The sequence below is a fragment of the Neltuma alba genome, unplaced genomic scaffold (assembly GCF_004799145.2).
Source record: "Neltuma alba isolate B1F8T4 unplaced genomic scaffold, ASM479914v2 tig00006019_pilon, whole genome shotgun sequence".
Lineage (NCBI taxonomy): Eukaryota > Viridiplantae > Streptophyta > Magnoliopsida > Fabales > Fabaceae > Neltuma > Neltuma alba.
In genome coordinates, this window is record NW_021634320.1 from 13,159 (window position 1) to 27,084 (window position 13,926).

The 13,926-nt window shown below is 36.7% G+C and overlaps 1 protein-coding gene and 2 pseudogenes across 1 annotated transcript; 2 read left to right on the plus strand and 1 right to left on the minus strand.

Annotated features, from left to right (window-relative positions):
- The first annotated feature begins 1,819 nt into the window (after window positions 1–1,819).
- LOC114749373 (cytochrome P450 94A1-like) lies at window positions 1,820–3,727 on the plus strand (annotated as a pseudogene).
- Window positions 3,728–7,356: 3,629 nt separating this feature from the next.
- LOC114749374 (glycine-rich protein A3-like) lies at window positions 7,357–9,325 on the plus strand (annotated as a pseudogene).
- A 565-nt stretch (window positions 9,326–9,890) lies between these two features.
- LOC114749355 (pentatricopeptide repeat-containing protein At4g19220, mitochondrial-like) lies at window positions 9,891–13,483 on the minus strand. The gene has a single exon (XM_028937857.1). The coding sequence runs from the start codon at window positions 13,206–13,208 to the stop codon at window positions 10,365–10,367; it is 2,844 nt and encodes a 947-aa protein (XP_028793690.1). The 5' UTR covers window positions 13,209–13,483; the 3' UTR covers window positions 9,891–10,364.
- Between the last annotated feature and the right edge of the window lie 443 nt (window positions 13,484–13,926).

A 13,926-nucleotide genomic window follows, 5' to 3' on the forward strand; every position in this document is an offset into this window, starting at 1 on the left:
GGAATGTTAAAAAATGAAAGCGTTTTTGTCTTTCCCCTCTAACAAGCAACTAGTTCCCGGCCGTTTCAATTTACCTTTTTTTTTCCTGTCCCCAGTTATTTTTAATATATTTCACACAGATTAAAAAATAAATAAATTTCATTAATTCTAATTTAAAATTTAATAACTTTTTAACTTTATCCCTATTTAATATACATTATACTTCATATAAATAAAGTTAATATAATAATAAATGAAAAGTAAAATTGTATATTTATACGAAAAATTTCTTTCAATATCCTATAAATAAGACAAAAACGTCTTTTTTTTCCATATAAATAGAAAAAGAGGAGTACATTGTAAATTAAATGAGGATGAAATTGGAAAGTTATTGAATTTTAAATTAGAGTTAATAAATTTTAAATTTTTTGTTGATTTATGTGAAATATGTTGAAAGCGACTTATAAATAAAACGATAGAAATACTTATTAATCGTTTAAAATTCTCTAATTTAGTCTTCTATTATTAATTTTTCTCTCAATTTGTTATCATTTCCATTACATAAGGAAAGATGTAATTAAGGCATTGTTCAAATCTGTTTATCTAAGTGCCTATGAACATGTTTTATGTAAGTTAAAACAAAACTTTATTTATATGCTTATCTCATAATCCATAAATTATTACTACCTTCGGTCTTTACTCGTTTGATTTTTATTTTGATCCTAAATATAAGACTCCAATTTATTTTATCTCTCATATTTATATTTTTTTTAAGGTAGTCTTTCTAATAATAGCAGTTGTAGCCAATACACATGATTAGTAAGGATATCTTAAGAAAAAATAACACAAATTTATTACAAATAATTAATTTAATTTATTTTTTAATCTTTTTAAATTAGTCAACTAATTTTTATATTTAGCATCAGAGATAGTATTAAAAAACAAGTCCTAAAAGCTTCGTGGGACCCACCAACAGAGTCAAACCTCATTTGCTCATAAATCATAATCATAACAATAAAAAGGTACCTGTGCCCCTTGAGCTTCATAGCAAGCTAGTGTTTGCAAAGCAGAGCTTGCGCAATGCGCAATAGGCGGGGCCGAAAAGAAGCAAGACTTGTAGGACTGAAATTGGGATAAAAATTTATATGTCGCCCGTGCTCCACAAGAAATCAAGACACGCTTCCACTTATATGTTTAATTATTCTTTTTAAATAGTTTCTATATTTTCAAATAGAGGAGGGTGACCCTTTCTTGGTTCCATTTTCACCGGCGCTCCTCTCCAGCGAGTTGCGTGTTATTTTTGCTTCTGGACAAACAAGTTAACCATATGTGATTTATATATTTATTATTAAGCAGCCTCATGACCTCATCAAACTTTCAGTGAATTGGATTCTGAAAACAGGATATGCTTTTGAGTAAAAAAATAAAAGTGCATATGAATGAATTTATAATTTCTCTTTTGCCAACGAATTTATAAATTAATTACCATCAACATCTTTGCATGATAACATTGATAATAAGATTTGAATTCAAAACACTTTTTTGGCATGTATTATAAGTTTCAAATAACTGATTTAAATATAATAAAAAAATTAGTTAAAACTAATTAAAAATTATAAGTAGGTAATAAATAAATTTTTATTTTTAAATATGTCTTTGTAATAAATAAGAAAAGTGATTAAAAATGTATGAAAAATATAATAAGAAAGGGTAAAGAGAGAAAATAAACTATTAAGAGCAAAATAAAAAAAATATTAAATTTTAAGAGAAACTTAAAATTCATTACACGTTTACTTAAATTTGAGCATTAGAATTTACTTGTCAACCACGTAACATTGTCGCGCTTGTTCGCATAACCGGCGAGGCTCATGAATGACGCCACATATGATTTCTTATCGAAGAGGATAAGCCAATCCCTGTGCGCTTTCACACTTGGAAGTCGGAAATCATCTCTGATCTATTGGATACATTGACTTAGAGCCATGTATGAATAGATATCTTTTTTTACCAGAATGTATGAATACATATCAATGGAGGATCCCTTCATTTACGTACCAAAACAAATAGCTGTAAATTGAATCTTTTCCGTAGTATTCTGATTTACTTAGCTCTTTTGTTCCTGAGTTCTGTTTCCTGTGCAACAATATGTCCATTCAGCTCTTGGCTTTCTTCTTTCTCTTCTTCTGTCTTCCTGCCATTTTCTTCTTCCTGTTCAAAGGCCCGTCCCCTGCAAACATCAAGAGAAGAAGAAGAACGATCTCGTTGCTCCTCTCACGACGACCCCTCCCAAAATCATACCCTCTAATCGGTTCCTATCCAGAACTTATAGCCAATTACGAACGCCGGATCCAGTGGCTCTCCGATGTCGTCCTAATATCACCGGCCAATACCTACGTCTTCCATCGCTCCCTGGGGCAGCGAGCTGTCGTTACCGGCAATCCCGCCGTCGTACAACACATTTTGAAGAAACCATTTCCCAGTTTACCAAAAGGGTCAAGCCTTCCGCGAAACCCTCACCGACTTTCTGGGCAACGGAATCTTCAACACCGACGGTGAAACCTGGAAATTCCAAAGGCAAATCGCAAGCCATGTATTCAACACCAGGTCTCTGCGTAAATTCGTTGAACAGGTTGTGGACACCGAGCTCAACGATCGCCTCATTCCTATTCTGGCCACGGCGGCAGCCCAAAACAAGTCCTTGATTTCAAGACATCCTCCAACGATTCGCATTCGACAACATTTGCAAAATCGCTTTCGGGTTCGACCCAGAGTACCTCTCGCCATCACTGGGGCAGAGCAAGTTCGCTCAAGCCTTCGACGATGCCACGGAGATCAGCAGCAGAAGGGCCAGTCACCTGCATCCCTAATCTGGAAAATACGGAAGCTTCTCGACATTGGATCGGAAAAAAGATTGCGATTAGCAATCTCTGAAGTGCGCGAATTCGCTATGAACATAGTCAGAGATAAGAAACGCCAGCTCACCGAGGGGGCTTCTCTTGAATCAGCCGACATGTTATCAAGGTTCTTAAGTTCGGGGCATTCGGACGAGGACTTCGTGACGGATATAGTAATCAGCTTCATATTGGCAGGTAAGGACACAACCTCCGCTGCTTTAACGTGGTTTTTCTGGCTTCTTTCAAAGCACCCAGAAGTGAGAAAGAAGATCGTGAACGAGGCAAGCGAAAAATCAGAAGCCCAGGTGTACGATGAAGTGAAAGATATGGTATACACCCAGGCAGCGTTGAGCGAGAGCATGAGGCTGTACCCGCCGGTGCCGATGGACTCAAAAGAAGTAACGGCCGACGACGTATTGCCAGATGGAACCGCCGTGAAGAAGGGGATGAGAGTGTTGTATCATGTGTACGCCATGGGAAGGATGGAGAAGCTGTGGGGGAGCGACTGGGCGGAGTATAAGCCGGAGAGATGGTTAGAGAGAGAGGGAAGTGGTGAAGATTCAAACAAGTGGAGGTACGTGGCGAGAGATCCGTTTAGCTATCCAGTGTTTCAGGCGGGACCAAGGATTTGTCTAGGGAAGGAGATGGCGTACTTGCAAATGAAGAGGGTGGTAGGTGCGATTCTGACGAGGTTCACGGTGGTTCCGGCGATGCCGGAAGGGATGGAACCACAGTTCGTGGCCTTCTTGACCTCTAAGATGAAAGGCGGCTTTCCGGTCAAGATTCATTCTTTGGCCTAAAACTGTCTTTCAAGTTTGCAATAAAAAATTGTACTCTTTATTTGATTATACATGGTTTTTTTTTTAATCCTGAGAATTAGTCAATCATGTAAATAAAAAATACTACCTCCGGTCCTAATTATAAGACCTAGTTGATTTATTTGAGGAGATTAAAGAAGTAAGTTAAGTTAGTTATTTGTAATAAATAAATGTTGTCATTCCTAAAATATCCTTACTAATTAAGTGTATTTGCTAGAACTATCATTATTAGAAGGATTATCTTGAAAAAAAATGTATAAATATAAGAGAAAAAATGAATTGAGGTCTTATAATTAGGACTAAACAAAAAGTTAAATAAGATCTTATATTAAGGATCGGAGATAGTATTATGCTAATTTTTGTTTTCCGATCAAATGAAAAGTACCCACAAACACTTTTCAGAGCTTCAAAAGTCAAACCTGTTCATAAGGGCGAGTAATATAGGAAGGGTGCTGGTCAAATTAGGAAGCCTGGACACCAAGCGAGGAGTTCCCAGACAAAAAAATTGCAATAAAAGAAAAAATTAACAAGCTGCTAAATTTCTTCTAAATGTTAATTATATTTTTTAATATCCAAATGTTAATTCTTCGGACCTTCTTTGTTTTCTTCATTAGTAATTACATTATCCAAAATTGTTAATACAAATTTAAAATTTTACTGTTCTTAAATGGTAGATTCAATTTTTTTAAAAAAAGTGATAGTTAAAAAAATTACTCTATTTTAAATTTTACATCTTTTCAAATAATAAAAATACTAAAAAATTATCATAAAATTAAATTAATCCTGAATTATTCAAATCTAATTTGGTCATTACATATCTGTCATGAGCATTGTATGCTAATTAAAATGATGAGATGGAATGTACTCTTTGGGGGCACAAAAACCAAAAAAGGAAGGGTACTTTTTATGGATTTGGATAGAGCTGGTAATATGAGTTGAACTAACCCCGCCAAAAATGGCGGGTTAGGATTGGCCAAAAGCCAACCCCCAGTGAACGAGCCTTTTTAACCCGCACCGCAAGGCCCGCAAACCCATCGCGGGTTAGCCCGCCATTTATTTTTTTTTAAAATTTTTTTAAATGATTATAATTATATTATTATATAGTATATCCCATCTAAAAAAATATAAAAAAATACCTATATAATTTATTTGGTGCTTTTAATCAAATATTTCAAGAAAAAAAAACAAAAAATTTTATTATTCTTTTTAAATATTATATAAGAAAAAATATTAAAAAGTAAAAAAAATATTTCAAAAAATAAATAAATAAGTGTTGGCCGGTTAGGGTTGGCTAAAAGCCAACCCGCCTTCAAACGAGCCTTTTCAGCCCGACCCACCACAGGCTCAACCCGCCACGGGCCAACCTGTAACCCGCGGGTTGGCCCGTATTACCAGCCCTAGATTTGGATTCTCTCCACTTCTTCTCCTATCCTCTTCCCCTCCACTTCCTTTTTTGGCCCTTCATAGCCATTGGATCAAAACTTCAATGATCCAGATTTAATATTTTATAACATTTTATAAAAATAAATATAATTATAAAAATAGATAAATAAATTTAAACTGTTAAAATCTAATTTAAACAACTCATATCTACAGGGCGTTATTACAGAGTAAATTTTTTTCAACTTTTTTTTATTACAGTTGTTAACTGTTTAAACCAACTTTTAACAGTTTAAATTTATTTATTTTTTTAATAATATTTTTTTATAAGATGTTAAATCTGAACCATTGAAATTTTAATCCAATAATTGTGAGGAAAAAAAAAAAAAGATAGTAGAGGAGAAGAGGATGGGAGAAGAAGTGGAGAGAATCCAAGTCCACTTTTCATTGAGTTTTTTTGGTCAAAAGTACTTTTCGTTGAGTTTACCTAACCACGTTTTTTCTTTCCTTCTCTTTTTTGGCTAAAAAGGTCAAATTTATCAATTTCTCAAAAAGGAATACAAGCACCGAAAGCCCAAAGGCCAATCAAAGCACTCAAAAAAGTCTAAAATACAACATAACACACCAACAAAATCAGCAGGAAAAAAAAAAAAAACACATCCGACATACAATCTACAAAAACTAGAAACTTAACCGAACAGTCTGAAAATAGAAATCAAAGAGTTAGCCCACACCTCATCTACCAAAACCTTTGGCTAAACCAGAAAATTGAGATACCGAAACCACTCTCCTTCCTGCAGCATTCATTGGAGCCTTCACTGCTTCCCAACTCATAGCATCAAAAGCTGAACATTTAGCAAGAGAGGGTGATGGTGACTCAATCCACCCAAATGGGCACACTCCCTTTCTACATTCAACAGCACACACAATTTGTTGCTTCATTTCCCCTTCTGGAGATTAGGGAAATGGTCACATTCAACAAGCAGTTCAAGGCATCAATGACCTCCTGCATATACCACGTACCTATCCATTCTGCATTTTCAAACAAACTTATTTTTCCAGCACCAATACACATAAGCACAATTGATCTTTAAATGGCCAGGACTAGGAGCTCTCCAACCTTTTAAGTCATCTCACCTACCTCTGACCCTTTCCACACCTATCTCCCAGCCCTTAGCCTCCCAGAATTTCCTAACTGCCTTAGCTGCAAAATCAATTACCTTTGAAGGATTAGGGACATTAGCCTCAAGAACTACACTATTCCTTTCCTTTCAAATTAACCATATTAAACACATCATCTGGGCTATCTGAAACTCATCAACCAAGTTTTCATTTCAAATTAACCATATTAACCACATCATCTGTGCTATCTGAAACTCATCAACCAAGTTCCCATCCATGATGAACCTGAACTGCTACATTTCCTCTTCATAAGAGCTTCACTCACAGGAACTGCACCAACCAGACATCTCCAAATGAATTATCCTTCATTCTCCACACCTTCACCCGGATTCCACTTGGCAAAGCAAACGAAGAACTATATTAGACTGTTACTAACCACCTCTTTCTTTCCTTTAGCTTCAACATAACCGTTTTTGATAAATTTACTAGCTCTATTACTAGCCACAAATTTTCCTTCTTTTGGACCAATAATTTTACTCATATATAATTATTACCAAAACAAATTAATGATATGTGATATAGTATTCTCTTCAATCCTCGATAAAAGAGTTAATTAAAAGAATTTATTTTTTATAAATATAAAACCCTAATTATTTTTATATCTCAAATATATAAATTTTTTAAATTATTTTTATTGACTGTATGTATTAAAGAAAGTTTTTTTTGGGTGAGAATTAAAGAAAGTCTTAGAATAATGATTAAAAGGGTTTTTTCTTTCTCGGATAATATCATTTCTTTTCCCCCCGGGATAAGTCTTTTGACGCGTCATTTACGTTTGACGCGTTTTCCTATATGTTAGCGCTCAGACCAAATATATATTCCCAAACACAGCACCCTGCATTCCCAAGTTTTTTCCTTCTCTCCTGTGCTAGTATTTTGTGAATCTCTGATCGTGCCTGCCATAGAATCTGTGAGTTCCTTTTTTGTTTTATCCTTCGCGTTTTCCAGGATGTGCCTTTTGCATTGAATTGATTGTTTGACCTTTTTCTTGAGATTGCTCCGAATTCTGTTGCTTTCTGGTTTCCTTGAATGGTGTTGCTTGTTCTTGCAAAAGCAAAATGTTTTGCTGCCGATTGTCTCCCGACGTCAATTTTGTGGATTTCTGAATAGCGAGTGAAAATTTTCTGGTATCCAGGGCCTGTTCTCTTGGGTATTTCTTTCCTCAGATTTCTTTGCGCTGATCCATGATCACTAGGTCAGCGTCTTCAGAATCTAGATCCCTTGAGATGGAGATAATCAGCGATGTTGAGATGGTTTGAACTCGGATCAGAATGGTTTACTTATCTGTTAGATCACAATTGTGATATTTTGATTAAAGTTTTTGGGCATGTCTGCTCTTCGGTGATCCTGACCACGATGAGGAAGAATTTATTGTTTTAAAGACCATTTTTCATCTATTACTTGGCTTTCCCCACTTCCCTGAAATATAACATTGACAATTTGGCATCTTCAGCATAATATGACTTGGGATTTCAGAATTCTTACCTTGTAGTTTGTTTACGTTTCTTCCCCTCTCTTGTTCTCATAAATGTGATTCCTTCTCTACATGTATACTATGCCTCGTGTTATGAATCAAAATTCAAGACATTAGCTCATTTTGTTGTCAATTTCTTACCAGGAATCTTCAGCCCTTTGCTCGAAAGATGGGAGGTGGAAAGGACAAGCATGATGAATCTGACAAAGGAATTTTTTCACACCTGGCTCACGCTGCAGTTCAAGGCGGACATGGGTATCCTCCTGGTTCCTACCCTCCACATGGGTATCCACCTCAGCAAGGCTACCCCCGGCAGGGTACCCACCTCAGCAAGGCTATCCCCGGCGGGGTACCCACCTCAGCAAGGCTATCCCCCGGCAGGGTATCCACCTCAACAAGGTTACCCTCCTACTGGTTATCCCGGTCCATCTGCTCCAGGTATGATGTCTTTGTATAATTTTTCATCATTAAATCTTTGCGTAGCTGACTATTGCAATGGTCTGACAAGTAAGTTTCTCTTATGGCCGTAAAATAGTAAAATTGTGAAGCTGCCTATAATTAAAAAAGCATTAATAAGCTGAACTTAACTGAAACAATGGTTTCTTTTCAGGCACCTGAACTTGTATGCTGCAAAGTATGTAGAAACTAGTAACACCATATGATTTCTGAATGGCATGATCCTTGATTTAATGCACTGAATTCTGACTCAAACGTTCTAATTGGGCTTTGCTTAAAGATTTAGTCTTATGTGGTTTATGTGAATACTGACTGCCTTTAATCTGTGGTAACTGTGATTTGTGGATGTCTCGTAGCATTTTGATCCTCAATAGTTGGCATTCTCAAATCTCAACGATTATTTTAGCTGAAACGTTCTCTACTTTGTTTTCACGTTTTCAGCTTGCCTGTGTTTATTATGTTATGGGTTTGTGACTGACGTGTTTTTTGACTGCTACTTTCTGCACATATCTTGTTGGAATCAGCTAAATGATTTGTAACATCATCAGGTCATAGTCATGGTCATGGCATGGGAGCGGTGCTTGCTGGGGGTGCTGCACTTGCAGGTGCCGCATATGGCGCTCACCACCTTGGCCATGGTGGTGGTCATTATGCGCATGGTGGTCACATGGGCCATGGCAAATTCAAGGGCCATGGCAAGTTCAAGCATGGAAAGTTCGGAAAACATGGAAAACACAGCAAACATGGGAAGCATGGTGGATTCGGGTTCAAGAAGTGGAAGTGATCTTATGTCTCTCAGACATCTTCTCGAATACTTACTGCCTTCGTTTTTAAAAATAAGCCATACTTCTGAGCAAGCCAGCCTGTTCTTGGCTCGGCCCCCCCTTTTCGCTTTTTGGGAATTTGATATATGACCCGTGTGTTCCTAGTTTGGATTCTAGAATCTGAACGGCATGAATCATAGATGTAAAATTCTGGCTTCTTTGCTATAGCGACTAAGATGACTAATGCCAAGTTTGTTTTGTTTTTGTCACCCTTATCGGAAAAGCGAGGGATTCTGATAGTCAAGAACATGATCGGTTTGTTGGTGTTTCTAGCCCATCTTTAGCCCAGAAAAGTAAAGGTGAATATTATTGCCAAAATCACAAGGACAACACGTATCTACTATTATGAAAACTCAAGATTATTTTTAGAGGATCTTGATTATATATTTTCTTTATTTAAGTTTAATCTTCAATCTGTTTATTTCATCTAACTTTATTCATATCATTAAGTTTTAAAATATCTACATTTCTACTATTCTTAATATAGAACTTAATTAACTAATTTGAGTATATTAAATATGTTGGTTAAATTAGTTAATATGATATGTTTTTTCCAAAATGTCCTAAACATTTTTTTTAATTTTTCTCCTTCCTCTCCTACCTAATTCAATCGAATTAATTTGGGAAAAGATTGATAAACATGTAAAATAGATTTTACATAAAAGACTAACACAAACTCGTTAATTAGATCCTATGTTAAAAATAAGAGGAGTATGTTTCAATTTTATAACTCTGTATTAACAGGATATGGTGAGGCTGAAGAAGATAAAAAGATAAAAATAAGTCTGAAAATTATAGAAGGAAATTTAGGTTCAATTTAGATTTTGTCCATCTGATGCATATTTTATATACACACACACCCCCGCACGCGCGCGCGCACACATATAGATAACAAGTTACATTATTTATAGTGCGATTCCACATTGAGCTAAACAAATTAAAGCCAATGACACGTTAATTTAAACAGACATTAATAAGTGATGAAACCAGAATCCTTCGAGTACCTTTGAAAGAGGCATTACTGTTTCAATGAGATGGATTCGTACGAGCGTACTTGTTCCTGGTATTGTACAGGGCTGAAACAGTTTCAGCAGCAAAAAGAACATCCTCGTGATTTTGCAACCGAATCAATATTTGGATACTCTAAAACTTCTTAATGTGTAAAGTTGAATGGGGCAAATAATGTGTGCGATTTTACCTTCACATAACCAATAAGATTGCCTAATCAAGGTCTCATATAATACGTTTATGTTGCTCCCTGCCTGTCGCAGAGGGGCCGGTACGACACAAAATGGTTTCTGAGGAATAACGGACATCCACCTTGCAATAACTAGCAGTCATCAATATTGTCAATTGATTATACCAAACCAACATCAATAAGACTATAAGCCACGGTCTTTCTTAATCCTTGGTCTTGGATAGTTTGCCTCAACTCTGTAGCATCCTTCCAGCTTCCTGCAGCAACATACATATTCGCCAATGAAATGTAATATCCAACATTTTGGGGATCCATTTCAAACAGAATTTCAGAAACTTTTCTCCCCAGTTTGAGTTCTCCATGATAGTTGCAAGCACTCAAGAGGGCTCCCCACAAACCGGGGCTTGAATTGGAGGGCAACTTCTTAATGAACTCATAAGCCTCATCAAGCCTACCAGATCTACCTAGCATATCAACTACATAAACTTGATGCTCAGTCTCAGGCTGTACTCCATATTTCTCCAACATACAGTTGTAGTATCCAAGACCTTCGTTCACGAGTCTTGAATGGCTGCAAGCTGATAAAAGGCTGACAAAAGTACTTTTAGTCGCTCTTATTCCGGACCCACGCATTTCATGAAACAGGTTGATTGCTCTCTCGCCATTTCCATGATATCCATATGCAGAAATCATTGAATTCCAAGCTGCTTCAGACTTCTCCTTTGCATGTGTAAATACCTGAAGAGCAAGGTCCAATCGTCCACCATTGCTGTACATGTCCACAAGAGCTGCAGATATAAAAGCATTATCCTGGAAACCAGACCTGAATATGTGGGCATGAACTTGTTTGCTATGCCTTAATACTCCCATTTGAGTACAAGCTGTGAGAACACTAACAACAGTTATCTCACTGGGCTTAAACGGAAGATGAAGAAACAGTTCCAACGCATCCCGACTCTCCTTGTTATGTGATAGGGCTGAGATCATGCAATTCCATGAACATAGGTTGAGAACAAAACAAAATTCAAACACTGATCTGGCGCTTTTGATGTCCCTGCACCTTCCATACATGGTAATTAATGAATTTTGAACCCGGATATCTGATCCCAAGGGAGATGTAAGGACAAGGCCGTGGAGACACCTTCCTTTATTGAGCAGCTCAAGATTTGCACATGCTGACAAGACATTTACAAGGGTTATAGAATCATAGTTGACAGAGGCTTTTCGTCTCATTGAACTAAAAGTTTCTAGGGCCTCTTGATAGTGGTTGCCTTTTACACATCCCACAATCAGAGTGTTCCACGAAGCTGTAACTGCCAAAGCTGAATTCTCTTGGAAAATTAAGAAAGCGGCTGTCAGGTCCCCACAATTGATGTACATGTGTATGAGGGAATTAACTGAAGGAATATGGTTTAGAAATCCTAATTTTAACTGCCAGCAGTGAACAGATTTTCCAAAGGATAAACTATATGTGGAACTGCAGGACGAAAGAACAGCCAAAACAGTCGATGAACTGCCATTGGGGAAGAAATGGAGAAGCTCCCTGAACAAACTTTGGGCTTCTTGGGAATACCCATTAATGGAATATCCATATATCATTGCATTCCAGGATACCAAGTCTCTCTCGTGGGCAGAATTGAACAGGAGCTCGGTTTTCTCTACAAGTTTGCACTTTGAATACATGTCTATCAAGCTGTTTAGTAGAGTAAGGTCAGATAACATCTGTCTTCGTATTGCAAATCCATGGACAGTTCTTCCTTCTCTGGAGAGCATCACCACTGCACAAACTTTTAGAATGTTAGTCAATGTCACTGTATCAGGTTGAAATGATTCATAAGTCTGCATTTCAAGCAGAAGGTCAAACACTTCATTAACACTTCTATTTGAGGCATATCCTTCCATCATTGCATTCCATGAAACAATATCTTTGCACTCCATTTCTCTGAATACAGTTTCAGCCGCTTCAATATCTCCGCATTGTATATATAATGAAATGAGAGAATTGGGGACCGAAACATGCTGGCTATCCAGGTAACCTAGCTTCATTCCCAGCTCGTGAATTGACTGACCAAAATCCAGCTCTCCCAAAGCAGTAGACGCCGATATAGCACAAGACAGACTGACGCTGTCTGCTTCTTCTCCGGACAAAACCATATCCTTGAAATAATACAGTGATTTCTTTGGCTCACCATTATGAAGACTTCCTTTAATCATTGAATTCCAAGAAACTACATCTTTATATTTTATTTCTGAAAAAAGACACTCAGAGGATTTTAAAACGCCACATTTTGCGTACATATTAGTTAGAGCATTACTTAAACTTATATCCACAAGCATCCCAGTTTTTACACTCAAACAGTGAATTGCCCGCCCTTGCTCAAGGTTATTCATGTATGACGAAGTAGATACCAGAAGCAACAAAGTGGTGCAATCAAACCCACATTGCTCTTTAATCATGTTTCCGAAAAAATCCATTGCTGTCTTGTAGAGTTTGTTTTTAACCGATGCGGCAATAATAGAATTCCAAGCAATTACATCTCTGTCGTGAATTTCATCAAACAGAACTCTTGAAGAGCTGAAATCTCCAGCCTTACAATAAATAGTTAGTAGAGATGTCACAGTGGGCAGGTGAGCTAGAGTACCCGTCTTTAAGGCTATACAATGAGCAGCAGAAACCGTCACAAGCTTGGGCTTTTTGCTGGACGAGTTGATAAGATCATTTAGTACCCGTTGTGGCATTTCATCAAACGGTTGAATGGCAGTGTGAAAGAAATGACGTGTAAATAACAAGGCGGGAAGAGCACATGGTGGAATAGGAACCATATGTTTTCGAACGATCTCAAAGTCTCCATTATAGCTGTTCTGGAGAGAAAAAGGATGGGGCGATGGAAGTCTCGTTGGGGGAAGCAAGGCTAGATTCTGTAATCTCAATCTTGTTATGTGAACAAGGAAACGACTTGATGCTGATTTTAACATGAATTGCCAAAGTGTCCATGCTCTCATTTCGGTTTCATCTCAAAGCTAGTGGTGTAGACTTGTGTCTTTCAGTACAAAGCATCAATTTTAATGAGCTTTCGATTTCCATGAATATGCAATTCAAAGCAGTAATGACTGAAAATGTTGGAATGGTTCCAAACCTCCAATGTTAATTAAAACACCGAAGAAGTTATTCAGTTTGCAGCGCTTCTTTGGACGGATAGAGAATCGAGACAAACTTTTATCATCAGATGGAAACCCAAAAATGGAATTATCCATTGACCATTGGGTAGGAGGGGCTGGGTCGCGTTTCAAAATCAGTTTGCGCCGCGAACACGAATGTTCTTCATCCCAGGGATCTGGGTGCGAGTAGAGAAAATGTACCATTAACCCCTTATATGGATCTTTTGATTAATGCTAATATAATCTAATCATTTAAATTTATCTCCGCTCTTTAAATTTTTTTTCTTTAATTTTAATTCTTTTTCACATTTTCAAGATATCATTGATTTGGCCTCACATAATAGTAATAGTTAAATTTATTTGATTAATACATTCAAATTGACCTTTTATTACACATTAATAATGTAATATTAGGGGCTATAATTTAATACCTTAATTTTTTATCAGTTAAATTTAAGCTTTTAACCGAGATTATAATTTAAGCTTTTAACCTATATATATATATATATATATATATATATATATGCTAAAGTATATATTTGGTCTTTTATCTTTATACAAA